Source organism: Pygocentrus nattereri, chromosome 8, assembly GCF_015220715.1.
Source record: "Pygocentrus nattereri isolate fPygNat1 chromosome 8, fPygNat1.pri, whole genome shotgun sequence".
NCBI classification, from domain to species: Eukaryota; Metazoa; Chordata; class Actinopteri; order Characiformes; family Serrasalmidae; genus Pygocentrus; species Pygocentrus nattereri.
In genome coordinates this window covers 31,415,155-31,440,814 of record NC_051218.1, presented here as the reverse complement: position 1 = coordinate 31,440,814, position 25,660 = coordinate 31,415,155, and the positions used below count along the sequence as shown (strand labels likewise).

The 25,660-nt window shown below is 38.6% G+C and overlaps 1 protein-coding gene across 1 annotated transcript in view; it reads left to right on the top strand.

Annotated features, from left to right (window-relative positions):
• Positions 1 to 24,092, top strand: part of egf (epidermal growth factor) — a 43,427-nt gene extending 19,335 nt beyond the window's left edge. Inside the window, exons 8-24 of the mRNA XM_017693384.2 lie at positions 270 to 392; positions 892 to 1,017; positions 3,943 to 4,079; positions 4,730 to 4,881; positions 4,959 to 5,063; positions 6,878 to 7,101; positions 8,141 to 8,308; positions 11,575 to 11,718; positions 11,819 to 11,929; positions 12,575 to 12,691; positions 13,145 to 13,270; positions 15,380 to 15,502; positions 16,685 to 16,850; positions 20,338 to 20,502; positions 22,654 to 22,753; positions 23,511 to 23,613; positions 23,735 to 24,092. Of these exons, the coding sequence (XP_017548873.1) occupies positions 270 to 392; positions 892 to 1,017; positions 3,943 to 4,079; positions 4,730 to 4,881; positions 4,959 to 5,063; positions 6,878 to 7,101; positions 8,141 to 8,308; positions 11,575 to 11,718; positions 11,819 to 11,929; positions 12,575 to 12,691; positions 13,145 to 13,270; positions 15,380 to 15,502; positions 16,685 to 16,850; positions 20,338 to 20,502; positions 22,654 to 22,753; positions 23,511 to 23,613; positions 23,735 to 23,907 (2,363 nt within the window). The 3' untranslated portion in view covers positions 23,908 to 24,092. The remainder of the gene's footprint in view (positions 1 to 269; positions 393 to 891; positions 1,018 to 3,942; positions 4,080 to 4,729; positions 4,882 to 4,958; positions 5,064 to 6,877; positions 7,102 to 8,140; positions 8,309 to 11,574; positions 11,719 to 11,818; positions 11,930 to 12,574; positions 12,692 to 13,144; positions 13,271 to 15,379; positions 15,503 to 16,684; positions 16,851 to 20,337; positions 20,503 to 22,653; positions 22,754 to 23,510; positions 23,614 to 23,734) is intronic.
• Positions 24,093 to 25,660: the final 1,568 nt, after the last annotated feature.

Sequence of the window (25,660 nt, the reverse complement as noted above, 5' to 3'; positions counted from 1 at the left end):
TATTGTATAAATGCATACATCAATACAAATTTATTTCTACTGACCCCAAAAAGTTTCTGAGTGAATGATTCTCAGGAACACAGTAACCCAGGTCATGTTTTAGAATGAACTAGACCATAGGCATTCAGTAAATGTGTTGAGATTAGATTTGGTCATTTGATGAAGAGAGAAAATAAGTGGGATCATATTGTCCTGCGGAGCTTCTTCCACAAAGCTCCCTTAACAATCTGATAAGCCTTGTGTTTGCTTCTGGGTCTGTTTGCGTGCAGAGATCCAGCCGTGTGTGGAGAATGCTACACTCTGTGATCACGCATGCACACACACGCAGGAGGGAGATGTTTGTGTGTGTCCAGTTGGATCCGTGCTACAACCTGATGGACATTCCTGCAAAGGTGCGTGTGTGTGCCATACCCTTTATCTGTCCACACATCAAAGCAGATAACACATGCTTTGATCTCTAATATAATAACACAAATATAATTACCCCCAATATCTGTAACGGAATGCATACATGGATTACTTAAACAATGATAAAATGGTTCATATATATATATATATATATATGTGTGTGTGTGTGTGTGTGTGTGTGTGTGTGTGTGTGTGTGTGTGTGTGTGTGTGTGTGTGTGTGTGTGAGAAACTCTTTAATTAAGAATGAAGGTTTTCCCAAGTTAATTTCAGGGCTTTCTGACTATGGAGGTATTTACTTGGACCCCAAACAAGAATTGTGGTTTCATCAATAAGTAAATAAATAAATAATCTAATTGACTGGCACTCTTCCTATGCAGAGGAGTAAGGAACAATTTGTACTAAATCACTTTAGTGCTGTTACCATGCCATTGTCATGTTTGTGTGTGTTTATACATGTTAACGTTTGTCTCTGCTGTTCTCAGGCTGTCTGTCTGCGGATGGCGGTGGCTGTAGTCAGGTGTGTGTGACGCTGTCACCTGGCAGGTGGGAGTGTGAGTGCCAACCTGGATACCAACTGCAGCCAGATGGCCAACAGTGCAAAGCCACAGGCAAGACCAAACAAACACTCACCCGTATACACATACGTATACACATATACACACTATGTTCACCCTACACACTAAGGAGGGGCCACATTCACTGATGCATCAATCTATAGGTAGCAAGTCAAAGTTGATTTTAACAAATTGCACTCAGTTACAGTGCATTTATAATAATATTCAATAAAATATGCACTAGGTCTTGGAGAGGAACCTTTCTGGAAAGTTTAAAAAGTATATCTATAATCATTGATCATTATGTTTGTTGTATTTAAGCTTTGCAAGATTCATGGTAATGCTCTTATTTCATTGTTTAGTTTTGCTTGGAAAAAAAGGATTAAATTCTTGAATTGCCCAACAAAAGATGGTCCAATCAGGATGATTTTCCCTATGGCATATAAGTACATACAGCTAAACAAGCTCTCTCATTGGTTAGGACTTCAGGAGCTGGAAGGCCTTACACATTAAATTAACTACCAACAGAATTAGGAAGTGACAGAGGAATCAACCAATCATGCTTTGACTTGCAAAGGGTGGAACCAATTTCAAGAGAAATAAACATCAATGTAGATCAGGGGAGCCCAATATTGGTCCTGGAGATCCACCACCCTGCAGAGCTCAGCCCCAAGCCTGACCCAGGTAATGAAGGCCTTCTAGAGCTTCTGAAAATTGGAGTTGGATGCGTTGGAACTGAACTCTCAGTAATATATCTCAAGGACCAAGACTGGGCACCACTGCTCTAGTCCTACTGAAAGTTGTAGATACGTCACTGGTTTTGTTGTTGGGAACAGAAAACAGTGGCAGCAGCACTATACCAGATCTTTTTACTGAAAGACTCACTATAAAACTGATACATACAAACTCAGATATATATTCAGATAAAACATATGGAATGAGTTTTACGAGGTTCTGATGTATGTGTTTAATCTAGAATGGCCAAAAAAAAATTCATGTCAGTCACCGTTAGCTTAGCACTAACATATTACTAGAATCGCATAGAGACATTTTTGTCCTTCTGTCCCCTATTAAATGTCTATCTCTGACATAGTTTACAACATAATATTTTCCGGCTTTCTTTATATATAAAAATCCAAAATAAGCTTTGACTCACAAAACACATCCAGCTTAGACAGAGTTCCTGACTAGGCTTCAGATTCACAAAACATAAAATAAGGACTTGTATTTAAAGGGGTATTCCACTGATTTTTCTACATCCCTACATAATTGAGTATTTGAGATGTAAACAGAGTCATTCAAAGTGGTTTGATATGAAATAATTGACTGTAGAGTGCTGGTGATAGGACTACAACACAAATATAGCCATTTTATTTACTATCCAAAACCACCAGTGAACATGAATGCTTCTGCTGAATTGTATGTGGAATGATGATGATGGTAAATTAGGGGAAAATCTGAAATAATATATTTTAAGGCATATTCTGCCTTAATCAGTGTATTTGCGACCATTTCATGTAATACATTTCTATGAGTGAGATTTTCTCTAGAACAAAGCATTTCACATCAAACCACTCTGTATGACTTTGTTTACATGTTAATGATTTAATTATGCAGATATTTTGAAAAATTGGTGGAATTCCCCTTTAACCTATGTCATGGCAGGGATTAACAATTTCTCTGTTAATCTTGGTTTAGGTTTACTTTAAAACACACACACACACACACACACACACACACACACACACACACACACACACACACACACACACACACACACACACACACACACACACACCTAAGCTGCTTCTCCCTCAGGGTCGCGAGGGGGTGCTGGAGCCTATCCCAGCAGTCATCGGGTGGAAGGCTACTTTAAAATAATAAATAAATAAATAAATAAATAAATAAATAAATAAATAAATAAAACTATGTAGATACATAACCTGCGATGGACTGACGACCTGTCCAGGATGTTTCCTGCCTTCTGCCCAATGACTGCTGGGATAGGCTCCAGCTCCCCCTACGACCCAGACAGATAAGTGACTTAGATAGTGTGGGTGTGTATGTGTGTGTGTGTGTGTGTGTGTGTGTGTGTGTGTGTGTGTGTGTGTGTGTGTATGTGTGTGTTTTTGTGTGTATATGCCTGTCTACTGCCACCTTGTTATTACTTACTGGAGAAATATAAGTATTATATTTCTGATATGTATGATTTGTTTGCTCTGCTGAAAACTGACAGTCTTCATGTGATTGACACCACAGACTTCAAAAAAGGGAGAAAAGGTGACTGAAAGGGTCCACCTCTGCCAGAAGGCTGTTTTTGATTGGTCAGAAGCTTGGCCCTGATTGATCTAAGAGCTGTTTATGATCCAAAATCCTGAACTCGACCAGCCCTGGAGCGGGTTAGACGTGTAGCATAAGTTGCAATATTGATGTAGCTCAGTACAAAGTTAGACTGAGCTACACATAGAGTTACTGCTTAAGCTAGAAATCCTTCTTGTGAGGCAGGACCTTCGTATTTGATGAAATTTGATGTATTGATTTTCAAAGTGTAAATAAATGAACACATTCTCTACAGAGAACACACTTCTGCACATTTTAAAGTACTACTATTACTATGACTACTACTATTTAGTAGTTAAACTACTATTTAAACTACTAGTTAATGAATGAATTTAACATTTTATGGGAAGAAATAACATCAAACATGGTTCATGCCAAAGTTATGATACATTTTATGTTTAATTTTTTTTTTCCCAAAATGTTTAACTCAGCAAATGAATGTAAATTGTGCATCAAAGTGTGCAGAAATTTGTTCTCTGTAGAGGACGTGTTTTATTTTCCCTTACATGTCATTTGACTGGTGAGTGTTCAAACTATTGAACACAACTGTACATTTGATTATTCAGTGCATATTAAGAAATAAATCAAATCATGGTGAAATTTGAGGCTGAAATGTAATTGCATCAATTTCTCTCTCAGGTCCTCCAGCGTTCTTGTTGTTTGCTAACGGGGTGGACATCAGGAGTGTCAGTATGGATGGGTCAGGGAGCAGGATGCTGCTGGAGGATCCTGAAGGTTCCCTCAGAGCTGTGGACTATGACCCAGTGCAGAGTATGGTAATAAAACATGCTTATATAAACACAAGTAAAAGGTCCAGGATGTTGATATGAGTGTTGCTATCTGTGTGGACAGGGCGCCATCTGGTTGCCAAAGGCTGCAATCGCAATGTAATGGTAATATCTTCAAGGGCTAATTGACATTCTGTAATTATTCAGTGTTGATTATATGACTCACTGAAAAATATTTCATCTTGCTTGTTATTTAGCCAAAATACTCAAACATTTTAAAATATAACAACATATTATTATATTATTGTGTACTCATCAAGCAATTTTTGTGCACCTACTCATTCATGTTCACATCAATCATCAGAATGGAGAAAAAAAAATGTGATCTCAGTGATTTTGACTGTGATTGTTGGTGCAATAAAGGAAAAAGAACCAGTGAGCAGCAGTTCTGTGGACAGAAATGTCTTGCTGATGAAACAGCAGAGAATGGCCAAATCCTGAGTTTGTGTCAAAACAAATATAACAGGAGCCTGTGTCACCCAAAACCGTTACTTGTTCACTACATTTGCCTCATAGCTCCACTGCAAAACACAATATGTCTTAACTGACTTCATTCAGGGTAAGGTGGGAGAGAAGGATGAGTAAATATAATTTCATGGAAACCCATTCCTTTAATATTTGTGCTCTGTATGCTTCAGGTTTATTTTGCCAGCCCTGAACGGAAGCAGATTGAGAGGATCTCCATGGACGGAGAATCCAGAGAGCTGTTGCTCTCCACTGGGCCAGACTCATCACCCGAGGGACTGGCTCTGGACTGGGTCAACCGCAAACTCTACTGGACAGACAGAGGGTAATACACAAAGCTCAAAAAACAGGACAACTAAGCAAAGTAAATGTGTCTATAAAGAGTTCTTTTTTGAATTTCAGCTCATCCTCAATTTGCCGTAGCGGTCTGGACGGTCAGGACAGGGAGATGCTGATTTTTAAGAAGCTGCTGAAGCCCCAAGGGATCGCAGTCCACCCTCAGGCACAGTAAGACATTTATTCTCAGGGGCATCACCTGTCCTGGGCTTCCCAGGCTGTAGCCCCTAATATATTTTAATCAGCCCACAACTCTAAATTGCTAATGTGACACATTTCCCCACAGCACGTTTGCACATCCCTCTCATCATTCATTGTTTCATTCAAGGGCACATTCACTTACTTCTCAAACTCCAGAGCTATTCCTAATGCCGCTACAGACTGTAATGCTACAAGAAAGAGTGAGCAAAGAAGAGAGTATTTTTGTAAAAAAGCAAATACACTACATAAAATCACTCATTAGAAAACAAACCCAACTCAAGCCCAACTTTCTATGTTAAAATTCCAGTATTTTAATCACAAAATTACCCAGATGTGATGTTTTTTTTTAGAATATGCTTTTAATTTTTAATTGATCGTTTCTAGTTTGGTTTAAAGAGCAGTTTTTTCTGAATGGCTATTCATCATTTTAAAGTATCAGTGAAAGAAAATAAACTGTGTCTTGTAACACCGTGGAGCAATGATGAGGTGGACGCATATGCTGAGATAAGCAAGATTTATTATGGACAAATCCATACTCAGGGTCTAGACAGTCCAGGGTCAAGGAGCCTACAAAGAGAGATGGAGGGACAGACGTAACAAAAAGGAATACAGACTAAACAAAAACAGAGACAAGGACAAATAACGGAGGCTGGAAAAACGAACACCAAACAATACCATACAAAGATCAAACAAAGACCAGCCAACAACTAGGGGAAAACACAGGGATTAAATACAGCAGGGTTAACAAGACACAGGTGGTAAACACAGGTGAGAACAATCAACCAAGGGTGGAGTCTAGAAACAAGGGGGCAGGACAGGGAAGAATCAAAACAAAGAAAGCACATGTACAAGACCAAAACAAAACAAAAGCACACGAAGGACTGGGAGGGGCCAATCGTAACATGTCTCTGTTATCGAACATCTGAAAGGAGATGTGTATGAGATACAGCTGATGTAAAGAGAGAGATGTGGAGGAGACTTATGGCATTACTTGGAAAACATCTTTGTTTTTGACACATAAGTTAATTTTCTGTTAGTGATTGGGTAATGCAAAGCAATGCACAACACTTGTCATCCGACGGTATTTTATTCTTCTACTTGGTTCATATTTTTTGTCTGCTAACTCATCCAGAGGTTTTCTATATAGCTTTTGATCAGTTATCACTTTTGTACAATTTTTGTGAAATGATGCTTTTTGTCCTCTAAGTGGGGAGCGAAATTTTGTGCACACATCTTATGTCATGTTGATGCAAGTGCATTGGTTACAACCTGTTAACCATGTGGGGAACCATAGTAACCACCTAGCAACACCCTGGCAACCACCTAAGGATACCCTAGCAACCGCTTAACAACACCCTAACAACCACGCAGCAACACCCTGGCAAACGAACAATATATTTACATATATCTACCTTATAGGAACTTAGGCCCACTGACTCTTTTTGACATTATAGGAGTGTTTCAGCCCTTTATATTGAGACACAATATAGAGCTGCCAATCAGAACATGGACAGTTTATTTACATATATGATTGTTAAAGGCTCAGTAACAAAAATGGTGAAATCTTAAGAGTAAAGTCAAAAATCATCATGTAAAACGGGCTGTTTATGATTTTAGTACATTATAAAAAACAAAAAGAAAAAAATGCAGCTCCTTTAATCAGGTATTAAAATGTATTTAATCTTGTATTAAAATGTGACTTCATATTCATACCTATTCATTTAAATGTGGATTTAAAATAAATTGGACTTAATTTTAACATAACTCTTCCTTTGTGTGTGGAGAAAGTTGTTTTGGACTGATGTGGGCGGTCATCCGGCAGTGGAGCGGTCACGTTTGGATGGTCTGGGCCGTGAGGTGCTGGTCAGTGCTGGTCTGGTCACTCCAAGTGGCCTAGCTCTGGACTTCAGCTCACAGAGGCTCTACTGGAGTGACCTGACCACTGGAGTGATAGAGTCTGCCAGAATGGATGGCTCTGACCGGCGTACACTCACACAGAACCAAGTAGGTGAGGCTGTGGGCTGTAATATGCTGTTCATATGATTCCACCTATTTTTTAAATATTTCTGTATATTTCAGTGTGTGATGTAAACAGAGCCATTCAGATTGGTTTGGTGTGAAATGGTTCAGATTTCTTTACAGCGGTGGTGATATGAACCAGGGGTCGCCATGACTACAACACAAATATAGGCATTTTATTTACTGTCCAAAACCACCAGTGAACCTACACGTGTCTCCTGAGTTTTTATATGGAAAGCGATGATGGGAAAATAGTCAGAAATCTATTTTACCATCTAGTTTGTCTCACATACTCTACCCAAAAAAAGTACAATTTAGACCAAATTCTCTGAGAACTGTAATAAAACAACATTTCAGACATCATGGTGTGTATTCATAACCATTTGATGTAATAACTTTCTGTGAGGGAGCTTTTAGAGGTGGACGTCTGGTTCCTATCACCACTGTGAACAATTCTGACTTGGTAAGTTTCAAGCCAAAACACTCTAAATGACTTTGTTTACATCTTAACTATTTAATTATGCAAAAAAAGTGGTGGAGTTCCCCTTTAATTGTTAGTTCAGATATTTTTTGACGTGAAAACTTCCAAATGTGACCAATTAGACAAGACATTAAATTTGCTTCTTTAGTTTTAGCACTGGAGCTATGATGCTAATGTAGCTAACAAGTACTGGAAGCTTATACCTCACTAATTAGCATGGTGCTAACTGCATGCCTAATAATCACACACTCACCTCAAACCAGGTGGAGGTGTTCAGTATCTCTAATAGACTTGATTATGTGGTTTCTGACACTGTTTGACTCACTCAGTGGTATTTATAAACATGGAAGAAAGTACATAGCTGAAGCTTGAAGCTTCACACCAAACATGTCTCTACTGGTTGGGCACTGTTGGGATGAAGGTGTGGGATGGGCTGTTAATTAATATGTGTTAGAAGCAACACTTTACTAAAAAGCTCATTAACATCCTCTTATGCTCTGTGACCCTGCAGAGAGAAAAATACTGTATGTGTTTAATCTGCCTGCAGGGCGGCCTTTTGCTGTGGCGGTGTTTGAGGACACTCTGTGGGTCAGTAATTGGGGTGATAATCAGCTCTACCGGCTGAACAAGAAAACTGGACACAGCCCAGAGCCTCTCAGTGTTGAAAGTGTCCATCCGGCTGCGATTGTCATCATCCATCCTCTCAATAAACCAGGTGTGCTCACACTCACACATACATGAGACGTATGAGAAATGATTTCATGAGTCTGAGTATTAAGTTTATTACATTTACATTTCCAGCATTTAGCAGATGCTCTTATCCAGAGTGACTTACAAGAAGTGCTTTGTCTATCTAGAGAAAGTATCTTTGCTAGTTACCAATAGGTTAGAGAGAAAGAGAGTCCTGAGCTCAGATACTGCTAGATACAAAAAAGTCACTGTAGATACCCAGAAACAAGGAACAGAGTTGAACACAGAACTATGTGCAATGCAATGCAATACAATACAATGCAATACAGTACAATACAGTTAACTACAATACACAGTGCAATACAATAAAATATAATATATAAGTGCAGCACAATATATTGCAATCAATACTTAATTCAATGTTCATTTAAGTGTTGCGTAAAGAGATGTGTCTTCAGTTTGAAGACAGCAAGAGACTCTGCTGTACAGACAGCAAGTGGGAGTTCATTCCACCACTTGGGTGCCAGTACAGAGAACATTCTCGACGCTTGTCTTCCACGCGCCTTCCATGGCGGGTCAAGCTGAGCTGTACTCGAAGCTCGAAAGGCTCATGGTACAGTTTGAGATTTCACAATTGCCATCAAGTAGGTAGGGACTGGTCCATTTTTGGCTTTGTAGGCAAGCATTAGGGTTTTAAATCTGATGTGTGCAGCAACAGGAATCCAGTGAAGGGTGCGCAGCAGTGGGGTGACATGGCTGAACTTTGGCAGACTAAAGACAAGCCGCGTTGCCGCATTCTTGAGTTGCAGAGGCTTGATGGCCTCCATGGGAAGACCAGCCAAGAGCGAGTTGCAGTAGTCAATGAGATGACAAGAGACTGCACTAGCACCTGGGTGGCCTCTCAGGTGAGGAAGGGTCAGATCCTACGGATGATGTACAGGAGATATCTGCATGACCGAGCTAGGTTCAGGATGTGAGTTGAGAACGATAACTGGCTATCCAGAGTCACACCAAGACTTCTTGCCTCTACAGACGGAACAATCAGAGAGTTCTTAAATGACATGGCAAGATCATGATGAGGACCTGTAGTTGCAGGGATTAATATCAGCTCAGTCTTGCTAGGATTGAGCTTCAGGTGGTGAGCTGCCATCCATGAGGAGATGTCAGACAGACATGCCGAGATGCAACTGGAAATCTGTGTGTCAGAGGGTGAGAAAGAAAGCATTAGTTGAGTGTCATCAGCATAACAGTGATAAGAGAAGCCATGAGAAGATATTACATCACCAAGAAAGCTAGTGTAAAGAGAAAAGAGAAGAGGACCCAGTACCGAGCCTTGTGGGACATCAGTGGAAAGCCTGCATAGAGAGGATGTGAACCCTCTCCATGTTACCTGATAAGAGCGATCCTCCAGATAGGACTTGAACCACTTCCACGCATAGCCAGTGATTCCAAGGTTGGTGAGGATGTAAAGAAAGGTTAGTATGATTGACTGTGTCAAAAGCTGCTGAGAGATCAAGAAGGATCAGGACAGATGACAGTTTGGCTGATCTTGCTGACTGGAGCTTCTCAGTCACTGCTATGAGGGCAGTTTCTGTTGAGTGTGCTGGTTTGAAGCCAGACTGGTTGGGGTCCTGGAGCTGGTTCTGTGTGAGAAAGAGAGAAAGTTGATTATAGACTGCACGTTCAAGAATTTTTGAAAGGAACGAAAGAAGTGATACTGGTCTGTAGTTGTTGACATCAGAGCTGTCAAGCATGGGTTTCTTCAAGATGGGAAATACTCTTGCAGTCTTGAAAGTTGATGGAACTTCACCTGATGCCAAGGATTTGGGGCAGTAGGTCCGTGGAGATTGACTGAAACAATGCAGATGGAATGGGATCCAGTGGTGGGGGTTACTGGATTTAATCAGTTGAAGGACAGCATCTGTGGAAAGAGAAGAAAAACATTTTAAGGGATTGAGACTGAGAGGAGAAAATGTTGAAGAGCTTGCGTGGATCAGATGCTGATACTTCCAGTTTCCCTCTGTAGAAAGATCTTTGCAGCAGTAACTTCGAGGGAGAACTTGGAAAGGAGAGGTAGGAGTGAAGAACCGAGTCGAGCTGGGATTTCCTCCACCTTCTCCCAGCCTTTCTTAGTTCTTGTCGGTTGCTGCGCAGGACACCCATCAGCCAGGGGGCAGGTGAGGAAGATCTCGCTGGCCTGGAGGAGAGAGGAGACAAAGTTAATTGCAAATGATTGTGAAGAAAGGAAAGCCTCTGTAGCCATGTTCAGTGAGAGAGCGGTAAATGAGTATGGGGAAGGGTGTTCAGGATAATTGAGGTGAAAGATGAGGAAGGAGTGGATTGCAAGTTGCGCCAAGAAGAGGAGCATAAAGGGGTGGAAAGGACAGAAGTAACAGGGAGGGAGAGTGAGAAAGATAGGAAGTAGTGATCCGAGCGATGCATGGGAGTTACTGTCACATCCAGCGCAGAGGTAGGTCTGGTGAATATCAGGTCCAAAGCATTGCCTGCTCTGTGGGTCAGAGGAGTCTGGTTGAGGGCAAGATCGATCATCTTATTAAATCTCTTTCACAAAAGTTTGAGCACTTCTGGTCAAATTATACGCTTCTACATCTATGGCTGCATTCGTAGAGGACTTTATTAGAATTCATTGTGTAAGCTGCCTTTTTAATATGCCGGTCGTTATATACACATCGCTGCTGACTGGGCAACACCTCCCGATCAAACGTGAGAAAACATACCACAAAGCCTGCTGCACACCATTTCGCACCCTTTCAAAGAAACATGTTGTTCAACCTGGATAGCGTAACAAAAATTGTCCTATCACATTGATTTTTATCTTATTCATTTATTTTCATTTATATTTATAGAAATCCCATATTAGCATTAATCTGATCTAAATACTAAGAGTATGCTGCTAACATGAGCCCTTGACTAAACGGATAACTGCAGAAACCCAATAATGAACATATTATTGATGTGCATGTAAACACACTCACTGTAAAGAACAGTTGGTGTTTACAAATTATGTAAAAAAAAATAATTATTTTATTCTGGCAGCAACAGTATGTATGCTCTTCATGTCCAAAAGTGAATGAGTGAGTCCAGCTACTTTAAGGTCATACATTGCTGAGACAGCACAGAAAAGCACTGACTAATAAAATAGGACACTTTGGAGTAACTGCGTATAAGCCTAAAGTCACCATGCCAAGAGGGCAAGAGGATACAAAGCACTTTACAGAGAGAGAGAGAGAGAGAGAGAGAGACTCTAGTTATTTGGTGCTTTTCTCCCAGGGGCAGATATCTGTCTCCATGGAAACGGAGGGTGTTCCCAGCTGTGTGAGAGCAGACTGGGACTGGCTCAGTGCTCCTGTCACTCACAGCACATCCTGTCGGCTGACGGTAAAACCTGCCTGTCCAAAAAAACATCCTCCACAGGTCAGTGTTGCAGTCCATCCAGTCAGGATTACTAACAGTACTAAAACCTTGTCTGAAAGTGAATGTGAATATCAGTGAACTGGCTCCGATTATGTTGCAGGGTCAGGTGATGGAGAATGGAGGGATCATCTAAAGAACAAAACTCTGAATGATGAAAGTCTGCCCTCAGACTCAGGAGAACCAGCGGCCTTCACTGAGAAAATGGTGTCTGGTACAGTCACGGTCATTTCTGTCAGATACTCAGTGAAATTGCACTGAAATTGCTTGATTTAAATGTATGGATATCCATATAAAAACTTTTTTTTTCCAATTACTGCCAAAAGTAAACTAAGGTATAAAATTGTACTGGCATAATATATTTAGTCATGAGGAAATAGGTACAAGTTTCAATCAAGCAAAACTCAGCACAGCACTATTTTCAGAGCAGATATCACACTCCATTTCTCAAAGACCTGGGAATCAGCAAAAGGTATGAGTCACCTACTTTGGGCATGACACCGAATACAGAATGACGCATAACTTCAGACGTGTATAATCCATCTCTGTTCGTGCGTGCCAGCATTTCAAAATTAGCAGTGACACTCCGGCCTGTTCGTGTCACATCTCAAAGTTATGAGTTTAGGCTTTAAATTCGTTCCAGTGCAACTCTAGCGCACATTACGTACTGTTAAAATCAATAAAACCGACAAAAATATGAACAAAAGTAATGATTCATGATGACTGCTACTGTTTCTAACTATTCTAATGCACTCTAGATGTTTACAGATAAGAGTGAGTCATACAGTGTTAGAAACCACATAATCATGTCTATTAGAGATACTGAACACCTCTGAGGCGTACATTGCTTTATCTGCAGATCAGGACAAATGTTTCTCTTTAAGCTGTGATGTGAACGCTCAGTGCGTGCTGGAAGACACTGGTGCAGTTTGTCGCTGTCTGAGCGGCTTCACTGGAGATGGACAGATTTGTGTGGGTAAGCAGGATCTACATTACAGTATGTGCTGATTTTTAGGCCATCAGGTCACATGCCCAACAAAAGCTTCTGGACACTTAGCTTTTAAAAGATTTTGTTTTAAATGTTTTCAGGTATGTAACATGTTAAAAAGCCTGTATATTAGAAAGCCTTGAGTTTTTAGAGTAAAATACTTTGATGTAGGATTTAATTATTTTTTTATTTCAAATGAATTAAAATTCACCCCAAAGTTTTGTTTGTGGATTTTCTACATGTAATACAACAAACATATCCTTAATCAAAAAAAAAAAAAAAAAAAATTATTAAAAAAAAAAAAATTAATAAAAAATTTTTTAATGCACAATCATGGTTTCTTACTCTCTGTGTAATTTTTGTAATGATTAATTGATTTCAGTGCTGGATTTGTGCAGATTTCTGTATGTTTTATTGATAGGTGTGTATCTTTGTGTGTAGATATTGACGAATGCACAGTGGGCTTTGCTGAGTGTGTGAGTGTTCGTTCTGAGTGTGTGAACACAGCCGGTGGATATTTCTGTCAGTGCAGATCTGGATTCAGTGGAGATGGACACCACTGTATAGGTGAGAACAAAACACACACACACACACACACACACACACACACACACACACACACACACACACACACACACACACACACATATATATATATATATAAAAGCAGTCAGAACTTAATTTCCCTAAGAGCCCTAAGAATATACCAATTAGCATCAAACTCATCACATCTCAAACTTTCCAAATGTATGGACAAATATGAAGTAAATGTCCAAAAGTATGGACAAATAGTATGGACAAATATCAAATATAGATACAAAAGCCGGGTTGAGCTAGCTTCTGAAAAATTTGTAGTTAGTTACTACTACTAGTTAGTTACTTTCCCAAAATTTGTAGCTAACTACAATTTAGCTACTTTTCCAGAAGGAGTAGTTGCTACTTCTGTGCTGTGCCAGAAGGATTCAGGCTCTTGCGGTTAAAAGGAGAAAAAGAAGCTTTATTCTTAGAATCACAATCCAGGTTCATGGTCAATAAACAGGCATAGGTCAAATCCAAAAAAAGACATCCAACACAAAAAGACAAACATAACAGAAGACAGGTAGTCCAAAAAGAGTCAGGCAAAAGACAAAATATGGTCATGCACAGGAAAGATAATAGAACGCTCAGTAGATCAAGAAAGATACAATACCTCACAACTAGTCTATGCTAAAGTCCAGGCTTTTATAAAACCCCAATTCCAATGAAGTTGTAACGTTATGTAAAACATAAATAAAAACAGAATATGATGATTTGCAAATCCTTTTCAACCTATATTCACTTGAATACACTACAAAGACAAGATATTTAATGTTCAAACAGATAAACTTTAATGTTTTTTGCAAATAGTCACTCATTTTGAATTTGATGCCTGCAACACATTCCAAAGAAGTTGGGACAGGGGCATGTTTACCACTGTGTTACATCACCTTTCCTTTTAACAACACTCAATAAGCGTTTGGGAACTGAGGACACTAATTGTTGAAGCTTTGTAGGTGGAATTCTTTCCCATTCTTGCTTGATGTACAACTTCAGTTGCTCAACAGTCCGGGGTCTCTGTTGTCGTATTTTGCGCTTCATAATGCGCCACACATTTTCAATGTGAGACAGGTCTGGACTGCAGGCAGGCCAGTCTAGTACCGGCTCAGTCAGGTTTGCACAATCGCCACCAGCCCGGTCAACAACTGTGATATATGGTTCAGGTTTTGCGCAGATTGACTGAAGCCTGTAGCGAAATTGTAGCGAAAATTTTCGGCAGCTAACTACAAAAAATAGCGCGGTACTTCGCTACTCCCTCATCCCTGTACAAAAGTATGGACAAATATTAAACAACCAACCAAAAGTCCAAATAAATATCAATAGATTAGAATAAATAGCATAGATTCAAAAGCATGGACAAATGTCATGGGTAGAACCAAAAGTACAGACAAATATCCAATATCAAATCAGGAGTACAGACAAATTATCAAAGCAAAAGTATAGACAAATATCTATTATCACACGAAATGTATGGACAAATATTAAATATTGTACCAAACATTTGGACAAATATCAATTATAGAACCAAAAGTACAGACAAATATAAAATATAGATCCAAAAATATGGACAAATATCAAGCATCAAACCAAAATTCCAGACAAATATCAAGCATGAATCAATGTCAAATGTAGAACCAAAGGTTAAATATCAAGTGTAGTACCAAAAGTATGGACAAATATGATCAAACCAAATGTACAGAAAAATATCAAACTGAAACAAACAAATATCAATTATCACACAAAAAGTACAGACAAATATAAACCATTCAACCAAAAGTATGGACAAATATCAAGCTTCAAAATGACTGTTGCTACTATTTCTAGCCATATTTCTAGGTAACAGGTATCAAAGTTTGCATTTTCTTCATTTTTTTTATGTGTTTAATGCAATCATTTGGTTGTATCTCAGGAACATAAATGAGATATTTTGAAACCATGAAAGTAAAGCTGACTAAACGTGCTTAAATGAAGAACTGGTTTCTCAAAAAAAAAAAAAAAATCAGTAATAATAATAATAATAACTTTTTTACTGCAATTGTTCAGCCATCTCCCTTTGGAGAAGACACCTGACTGGTGGCGCCTGTGTCTGTGTATTTGTAGATATTGATGAATGCAGGTTGGAGATGCACAGCTGTGATATAAACGCTGAGTGCCTGAACACACAAGGACATTACGAGTGCAGATGTAGAGACGGATTCAGCGGCTCAGGATTCAACTGCCATGGTAAACAGACAGACAGACAGACAGACAGACAGACAGACAGACAGACAGACAGACAGACAGACAGACAGACAGACAGACAGACAGATAGATAGATAGATAGATAGATAGATAGATAGATAGATAGAGATTGATGGACAGAGACAAACAGACATTCATCTTTTCTCATGTTAATAATTTTTCATTATCTGTTGATTTCTGTTTTAATTGTGTGTGTGTGTGTATGCATGCTGTGCTAATGGTGTGTGTTATTTTGTTCACTAAAATAACAAAAACAATGTTTACATTTTTTTTCCAAGAACATGTATGGTGTACACTGAAACACCGCAAAGATATGTTGATATTTTATTGAATATTTCAGCATCTTTTTGAAACAACAAAGCTGCCTCGTCAGTTATAGTAACTATTATGAATTATTCTATTATGAAACTGTTGGTAAGTTTTGCAGTTTAGAAGTGAAAAACCGAAAAGTGAACCATACAGACCTTTAGAGTTGAGTAAAATGGTCTGTGATTAGTGATTAGGCTAAAGTGATTAGAGAATGATGATTAAGGAATAGTGATTAGAGAATAGTCATTAAGGAGAATAGTGATAAGGATGAATAGTGTTTAATGAATAGTGACTAGGGAATATAATTAGGTAATAGTGATTAGAAAACAGTGATTAGTGAATAGTAATTACAGATTAATGATTAGGATGAATAGTGATTAGTGAATAATGATTAGAGAACATGGTTTATGGAATAGTCATTAGAGAATAGTGACTGCAGTGAATAGTGACTAGTGAATACTGAATTGTGATCAGAGAATAGTGGTTAGTAAATATAATGGAAATTTAATGGAAAAGTGATTGTAAAATTTGATTAGCGAATAGTGATTAGTGAATACTGATTAGTGAATAGAAATGTGGGAATAGTGATTAGAGAATAGTGATTAGTGATTATGGAACAGTGATTAGAGAATAGCTATTAGGAAATAGTGATTAGAGAATAATAATTAGGGAGAATAGTGCTTTGAGAATAGTCATTAGAGTGAGTAGAGAATAATGATCGAAGATTAGTGATTGATGGATCTTGTTTAGAGAATAGTTGTTTGGGAATAGTGATAAGGAAACCATTTCTGCTTACTAAAATTAGATCACAAAATGAGCTTGAAAAGAACTCTCCCTCTCTGTGTTTTGGTGTAGCAAAATCAAAGGACGCCCCCTTTAGGCCGACCACAAGCAGTACACCGGACGTCACTTCTCCATGGCGACGCAGTGGCGTGGAGAGTTGTCCATCCTCTTATGATTCATACTGCCTGTACAATGGAGTCTGTTTCTACTTCCCCGAGATGGACTCTTATGGCTGCAAGCAAGTTTTGCTCTCTCTCTTATCCATCACACAACCACAGAATCACTTATTTAACACTAATTCACAAAAACTGAAACTCTGACTGAATTATTTGACCGCATTCAGCTGCAAGAACATTTGCGATCAGTTCTTGGTCATTCCATCTCATCCCAAAGGTATTGAATGAAGCTGCTTCACTCCAGAGAACACAGTTCCGCTGCTCCACAGCCAGTGCTGGGGGGCTTCATACCCCTCTAGGCCACACTTAGTATCAGGCATGGTGACCTTGGTCAGTGCTTTTCCATGAAGTTAAACAACCTGTGTCTGCAATGGGTGATTGAATACAGCCAAATAGTTGGTTCTTATGTGCATATTTTGTGGATTTATTTAGGGCTTTTGTTTAGGAAACTCTTTCCAGTATTCTGGTACAGTCTTTGCTTGTACATCTATCAGTATTTCTTTGACGTTTTTGACTCTCATCTGGCTCGCTCTTTGGAATGTAGAACAACAAGGACAAACAGGGCCAAAACAAGGACAGTTACAGCCGCATGCAAATGTTTGGGCGCCATGGGTCAAAGTACATATTTTGTTGATTTTCTAAGTGAAAATGATATTTTCCAGCAAATTTTGCACAATTTCTATTTATTTGCTAAGCTTAACATATTGGGAAAAATCTAACATACAATACAAAATGTGCCATTACTTTTGCACAGGCCACATTTTCTGCTGTATTACTGCTAAACACAACATGACCAGTGGTGCCTATACTTTTGCATAAGCTCGAATATGCTGATCTAATATTGCTGGAGAGTATTGAAGATAATGCAGGAACAATGAACTTTGTAAACAGATCCTTTTTTGCTTTGTTTATTCATTTAGGTTCAACATTGCTGTTACTATCAGTATTAATATTAGTTCTATCCTATTATTATTACTACTGATAATAAATCTTGGTAAATCTTGGGCTTTAGTGTACACTGGGGACCAAAAGTCTGAGAACAGTAATAATAGTGCTTCTATTTTGCATTCTTTTCTAATTTAATACAAAGTTTTTCATGTCAATATACACTATATGGCCAAAAGTATGTGGACCCCACTCTAGTTGATGCTTGGCATTGCGCATAGTGAGACTTGTGTGCAACTGCTCAGCCATGGAAATCTGAATCATCATGAAGTTCCAGATGTACAGTTCTTGTGCTGATATTTCCTCCAGAGGTACTTTGTAGTGGCTGATGCAACAGAATATAGGCAATTTATACACACAACTAGCTTCATCACTCATAAGCCCCACTCTGTGAGTTTGCATGGTGTACCACTTCGAGGCTGAGTTGTTGTTCCTCCTAGAACCTTTCATTGTACAAAAATAGCACTTACAGTTGACTAAATCAGACCTAGCAGAGCAGAAATTTCACAAATGGTCTTGCAGCAAAGGTGGCACCCTATGACAGTACCACAGTTAAAGGGAGCTTGTTTTAATAGAGGTAAACAAAATCATTCAGAGTGGTTTGGTGTGAAATGACCCTTTCTAGAGAAGGTCAAAAGTGGTACTAGGAACCAGACATCCTCATTTCTACATTACAAATATTACCATATTATCTGCTATCCAAAATGACCAGTGAACTTACATTATCTAATAAGTTTTTATATGTCACACTGATTATGTTAAAAATACTGCTTAATTTGAAAAAAAAAAAAATGTTTTTCTTGGGAACTGTTTTGTTCCTTACAATGCCCTGCATGAACCCTTCCACCTTGCACACTTTTTGTTTGGCTTGGTTTATGGCATTGTGTGGTGTCACCAAAACTCAGCTTATGTGAGTAATGTTATTCACCAGAGGGGCTGCGATAGATCACAGGTGCATCTTGCTGGTCAATTCAGAGTGGTGGTGAACTGCACTGTACCAGGAGGCAAAAATTAAAAGAGAAAATACAGTTTGATTCGTTTTTTTATTTCCAGTTGCCATTACAAGTACCAGAAGTCCTGACGTTGTGGCTAATTGTTTTAAAGCTACACACAAATACCAAAGTTGAAAACTGATGAAGACTATCTTACTGAAGACCAGTGAAAAAATGCAAAACATGTTTCTTTAAATGCCTGCTAAAGAGGACTGTACATCCCTCCAGAAGGGTCTGCTGTATTTTACACCAAAGAAACTGTAATCAAGGTAAAAAGCATTTTTGAGTGAAATAAATTAGTCATCATTAGCCACTGTACAAAGAGCAGTGTTATACTGTCTAAAGTGGGCCATGCAATAAAATAACTATCTGCTTTGATATCCTACCTCATAAACTGGTAAGCAGAGTAGCAAGTCATTTGCTGTCGAAGTCACCAGGTTCCATTCGCTTCTGCTTCAGCGCATACGGGTTCAGTCTCTCTCTCCATTTTGGCTTTGTCTTCCTCAAGTCACTGCAACTCATTTATGTATTCTGGTTCAAATTGAAATGGCTCTATGACATTTTGGGGTAGGGGTAGTGGCGTATACATGAGTCCATAACACTTTGCTCAACACACAGAGTGCACAAGTACTCAGCCCCTCTCCTTTTCACTTTCCCTCTGCACACACACACACACACACACACACACACACACACACACACACACACACACACACACACACACACACACACACACACACACTCCTAGCCCTGCCTTCTGCAATAAGAGCCCTTAGCCAAATAAATGCTGTGAATAAATACTGGAGAACAAACAAACCAAAACCAGTGTGCAAACATTTCTCAAACACCCCTCGTTACCGTTCCCTTTAACCAAACACAACCCAGCCGTGCTCTGATGACAACATCATATTAACAGTGTCACAATTTGAAAAGGAGAATCTTTAACATTTTAACATTAATTTGTGAGTCAGAATTGTTCACAGTGGTGGTGATAGGAACCAGGCGTCCACCACTAAAAGCTCCCTGACAGAACGTTATTGCATAAGTACAGTGATCACATAAATACACTGCCTGGTAACATTGTTTTGAAATAGATCTATAGCTCTGTTATGCTTCTGCCTATGCATTTTTAAAATTCCATACTCTGTCTATTTTTTTTTTCTTATTTTTTTTTTTCTGTTTTACCATTCCTCATTAACATTACAAATAAAAGCTTATAAGACCAGAAGGTTCACTGGTCATACCAGGTTAGTAATGGTATCACTGTAAAGAAAATCATTAAGACTCTGTGTAATTAACCACTTTACATCGAACTGCTTTTTAAAGAATTGTTGAAATTCCCCTTTGAGACTCTCCTTTATTCATGTCTCCACCCTGGCCACAGCGGTGTTTTATGCCAATAATAAACAGCAGATGGCAGTGTTGCTTCATAAAATGAAGTTACAGCACTGTTCTGCCTTTATTTTCAGTGTGTAATGGTAGAGAGCATGTTAAGCATCAGGGTAAACTCTTACGAAATTAAGCAGAAGTCAGACTATGTTGTCAGACATGCTAATGTCAATACCTCACTAGTGTGAGTTTATTAATGTGTTTATTTATGTGTGTATTGTAGCTGTATGCCAGGCTACATGGGCGAACGCTGCCAGTTCAGTGATCTGGAGTGGTGGGAGCTACAGCAGGCTGAGCAGGAGAAAAGGAGGAACATGGTCATCACTGTGTGTGTAGCGTTACTCATCCTTCTGCTGGCCATCACTGCCAGCACCATCTTTTGCTACAGGTTAGAGACTTTAGCTGGACTGGAAATGGCCCACTAATCACTATTCCCTACATTGGATTACTATATAGAACACTATTAAAAGAAACAGAAACAGTTCCCTTATCATTCATCTTTACACTATAACACTATATAGAACATTTTAATAGGGAACAGAAAAGAGTTCTAATCACTATCAACCCTAAACTAAAGCACTACATTGATCAATATTATAGGTAATATTAATAGCTCCTTAATCATTATTCCCCACATTGGAACACTATATAGAACAATATTATGAAGAACAGTGAACAGATAGTCCCCTAATCACTATTCCCTACATCAGAGCGCTATATAGATCATTATTATAGGGAACAGAAATGCCCCACTTACACTCTTCCCTAAATTGGAACACTATATTAAACATTACTGTAGAAGCTAACATTGCCCCCCAATGTACACTGTGGCCTGTACATTCTGTTTTGGACACATTCCACTAGAGCTATGAGGCACTGTGCAAACTGCATGCCTAAATCATCACACATTTAAACGAAAAGTTCAGGCTTTAAGATGCTGCTGTTGCTGTTTTAGCTATGCTAATGTACTTTAGTCCATGTTTATAGATGATTATTATAGTCAGAAGCTACATAAACTACATTTTATAGATTACCTTACAACTCAACACGGTTTGTGGCATGTTAGCACCATGCATTTTGTATCACGGACAACTGCTGATGTAAAATATTAGCTACTAAAAACAGCTGCTAGCAGATCACATTTGTAATGCACTACAAAATATGTGATATTACACTGGATTCATTGAGGACCACCCACACAATCAGTAATGAATGAAATAGTACCGATGCTGGCTGTTTCCCTGCTGTGTATGTGTGAATTCAGACCACACCGCTGGCGTTAAATTGTTTATTAGGAGCGCTCACTGAAGCCAAGGCCAATGAAAGATTAAAGATGTTTTCCCTTGGCTTCAGCATGTGTCAGTAGGGTGTAAAACGCAGACGCTCCTGTCTGGCTCAGGTTAAGTGTCTGATTCTCTTTGTGGGTGTTTACGTGGCCCCTCTTATACTCCCAAAGCAACTGTGCTTGTTTTAGGTCTCTTTAACCTAGCACGCTTTCAATTACATGCTTGGTTTAGCTTGTACTACAGCAATTACGCATCAGAATAGGTCAGAATAGGCCTCAGAAATGGACCCACTGATCTATGGCCTTATTTAAACGCTACAAGGGGCGACAATTTTTCTGGTTCAAATTGCCTTTTGCACTTGGCTGCCTGTATCTCTTTTTTCTCCTCTCTGTTTTTTTTCTTTTTTTTTCTGTCTATACCTCTTACACACACACACATGCTCCTACACACTGCACTCATGTTCTGCATGAACCCCTGCTTTATTCTAAAGCCTATTATAGGCCCCAGGTGGACGGATGGGTCACACTTATCATAACATACATGAAAGTAATAAAACCTCTTACGGTGAGCACAAAAGCAGCATTTCCAGATTGGCTTTGTCACCGCTGTCAGTTAGAGGGCTGTTGGTCCGTGGAAAGCTCCGGAGAAAATCGAGATGCTCACGATCAGCATTTCCATACATATGAGAGAGAATGTGCACCATTTGGCCACAGATTCTTCGCATGAGTCTGTTCTGGCATTGCAGATGCTTCAGTAGCACCCAGTGACAATTAACATGCAACAACTCAGAGGTCACCTACTAAACTAAGCACAGATACAAAGCTTTCGTATAAAAATGCTTTATAAACCTTACAATACTTACTTTCAGTTTATGGAGATACAACGAGGGAAGTGAAAGTTTAAAGAAAAATTGAATGCACCCAAATGTAGTCAATCAACCAAGACCATGATTGATGTCTTCGTTAGTTTTAGCTCTAGAACTGTTAAACTAATGCTGACCAATTAGGATCATGCTAACTGTGTGACAGCCTCATCAGACGAAGCATAAGCTATTAAGTAATCTCTAATAAACACTGACATTCTATGACTTGTATCTGTAAACATGGACAAAAGTACAGTAATGTTTAGGCTTTATTTGGGCTCCTGCTCCTGCCATTTGATTTTTCACCAAGTTATCGCTTTAATTCTGTACTTATTTCTTTAGCTTCATTGCCTTATATTTGACCTCAGTGCCCTGTTGTCCCACCCTGCAGGTGCAGGAGGCTTTTAGGAGAGCGCCCCCCAGTGGACAGCATGAGTGAGACAAGTATGAGTGAGGACAGCATAACAGAAACGCCATCCAGCACACCGCAGGTAGCACCACTGTTTAATCTTCAGCTAAAGAGCTGCTGACAAAACCAAAATGACCCCTGTGTCATATATTAGTTTTATTTTCATCAAATTCTTTCACATCAAAGCACGTCAAAGCATTTCACAACGTTCAATTCAATACTATACCTTTACATTATGTTCCATACCATATAATTCTATTCTATTCTATTCTATTCTATTCTATTCTATTCTATTCTATTCTATTCTATTATATTATATTCCATGCCATAAAATAATATTCTGTTCTATTCTATTCTGTTCAATTCCCATGCTGTAAAATGCAAACCCTTTCTATTCCATCCCATACCATAAAATTCTATTCTATTCTATTCTATTCTATTCTATTCTATTCTGTAAAATGCTATTCCATCATATTTCCTCCTATATGATAAAATGCCATTCTATTCTATTCTATTCTATTCTATTCTATTCTATTCTATTCTATTCTATACCACACCAAACCATAACATTTTGACCAATCACATACCATACCATATCCTACCACACAACTCTATTGCACTCTGGTATGTACCATAACATGTCATTAAACCATCCATTACATCATCTGTATTAAACCAAAATGTAAAAATCTTCATGTGCAAAATATATTTGGAAATATGTTATGTGTATATATCTATTGTTGGTGTATTGGTTAAAACATGCAATTTATTGTGATGTAAGGATGTAAGGAAGTTCTTATTTTTGTAATGGTGCATTGTGTGTGTACGTATGCATGTAGTTATATGTAGTGTTACAGCATGGCATGCGCAATAACGGGAAGATGCTTCACACTGTGGCCTGTCAGAGAAGAACAGCATGTCCATCCTGCTCTGCAGAAACAGGTAACACACTAATATACCTAATCAGTCATGAAACTAATGTAAGTTCTGTAGTTATGCGAGTGAGAAAGACGTGGGCTAAATATGCTATATTAAAGCTTCTCATCATTTGAATGTTCTGTAGGTGAGATCTGTGTTTCAGAAGACACTGGAACTCTGAAGACAGAAAAGACACAGTTGGATTTGACAAAGTGCTCAAGTTCATGTAACAACTCCAAACCTGGAACTCCTCCAAAGCCCAGTGATAACCTCATCTCTCTAGATGACCCCCAGCCCAAAACCCCTCAGCCACTCTGAACCCTGCAGTTGTTTCTCTTTCTAATGCAATCAGTGTGTGGAGGGCACACTGTGCATCAAACGTTTGGAGACACCTAGCCTTTCAGTGTTTATATATAGTCCCACCCATATTATTTAATTGTTGTTACATCAGCTCTCATCAGCACTCAAACCTGTCAGGTATTTAAAGCACATTTTATATTTTATAAGAGTTTCAATTTGTGATTTTAATAACAGTTGGGAAAAGAAAAGCCAAAGCCTGCCCTTCATTGTATTATATAGATATTATATATATTTTAGGGAACATAAAGCTGAGTATTTCCAAAATAAAAATTAAAATGTCCAAAATAATAGTGCAGAGTTGCTTTATGATAAATTAAGGATTATTTTTCTCATTTAAAGGGGAATTCCACATATTTCTTCTATTAAAATCCTTGTGAACAAAGTCATTCAGAGTGATTTGGTGTGAAATGCTTTGTTTTAAAGAAACTTGCCAAGTCAGAATTGTTCATAGTGGTGGTGATAGGAACCAGACGTCCACCTCTAAAAGCTCCCTCACAGAAACTTATTACGTGTAATACATATAAATACAGTGCCTGATGTCTGAGACACTGTTTCACAATAGTTGTGAGAAGCTTTTGACCTTTAAAAAACACATTTTTAAAATCCATTCATGATTGCTTTTAAATGATTTACAATGAACCATTTCACATCAAACCACTCTGAATAACTTTCCATCTCAACCACTGAAATATGCAGAAATGTTGAAATATTAGTGGAATTCTCCTTTTAGTTCCCTTTTTTGAAGTAAAAATGGAAATTAAACATTACTAAGAAGGCAGGGTGTCCTCAAACCTTTGACAGCAGTGTATATAGTGACTGTGTGGCAACTACATTCTACAGAGTGGTGTTGGGTTATTAAACAAAGGGCTCAGGTTAATAAGAAGACCAAAGACATACAACACTAATGTTTTCAGTGCAGTTTAAACTGCAGATCCTCTGATGACAGTTTGTTATGATCCAAAGAGTCTGGCTGTGTTTCCACGTTACTGCTGTACTCTATTCTACCTGTAACTTTTAACATAAAGGACAATAGACAATGGAATTTAACAGTCTATAGAAACTGACCTGTCCAGGCTCCGCCCACAAATATTTTTCACAGCTACTGTTGCCAGACTGGACCAGCTTTACAGAAAGAAGCTCATTCACCCTATTGAGAGTTTATATCACAATACCTACATTCAGAGCCAGTTATTCATTCAACCTAATGAGAAACTGTAGAACAGACTCCGTTTATATCACAATACTTACACCTATTTTGCATCTGTGTTAAACAGCAGCAGCTACGAAAGAACACATTTGTGGGCATAGCTTGTATAGGTGAGCCAAATATGCTATAGCGCCTTCTTGAGGCTGCTTGACTCTGTTCTCTGCTTACTAACTGTGTAAATAGTATTTTTTGACTAGTATTGCATAGAGGTTATTTTTTAGGATATTATGTGCTATGTTGGATATATTTGTATAGTGTTACTTTAAATTTGTTGTTATATCAATGAGACAACTGGATGAATAGAGACAGGAAAAGAAAGAAACAAAGGCGGTGCGATGTTTAACACAGAGGCCAGCCTTATTAAGGTAATACAGTAGCACTGTTAGAGACTGATATGAGTGATGAATAACTGCAATGCTGTAAATGGAAATGATTATTCAAATGGTACAAATAAAAGCTACAGTGCAAAATCATGCATGTCTCTACTGTAGAAATATATGTAGG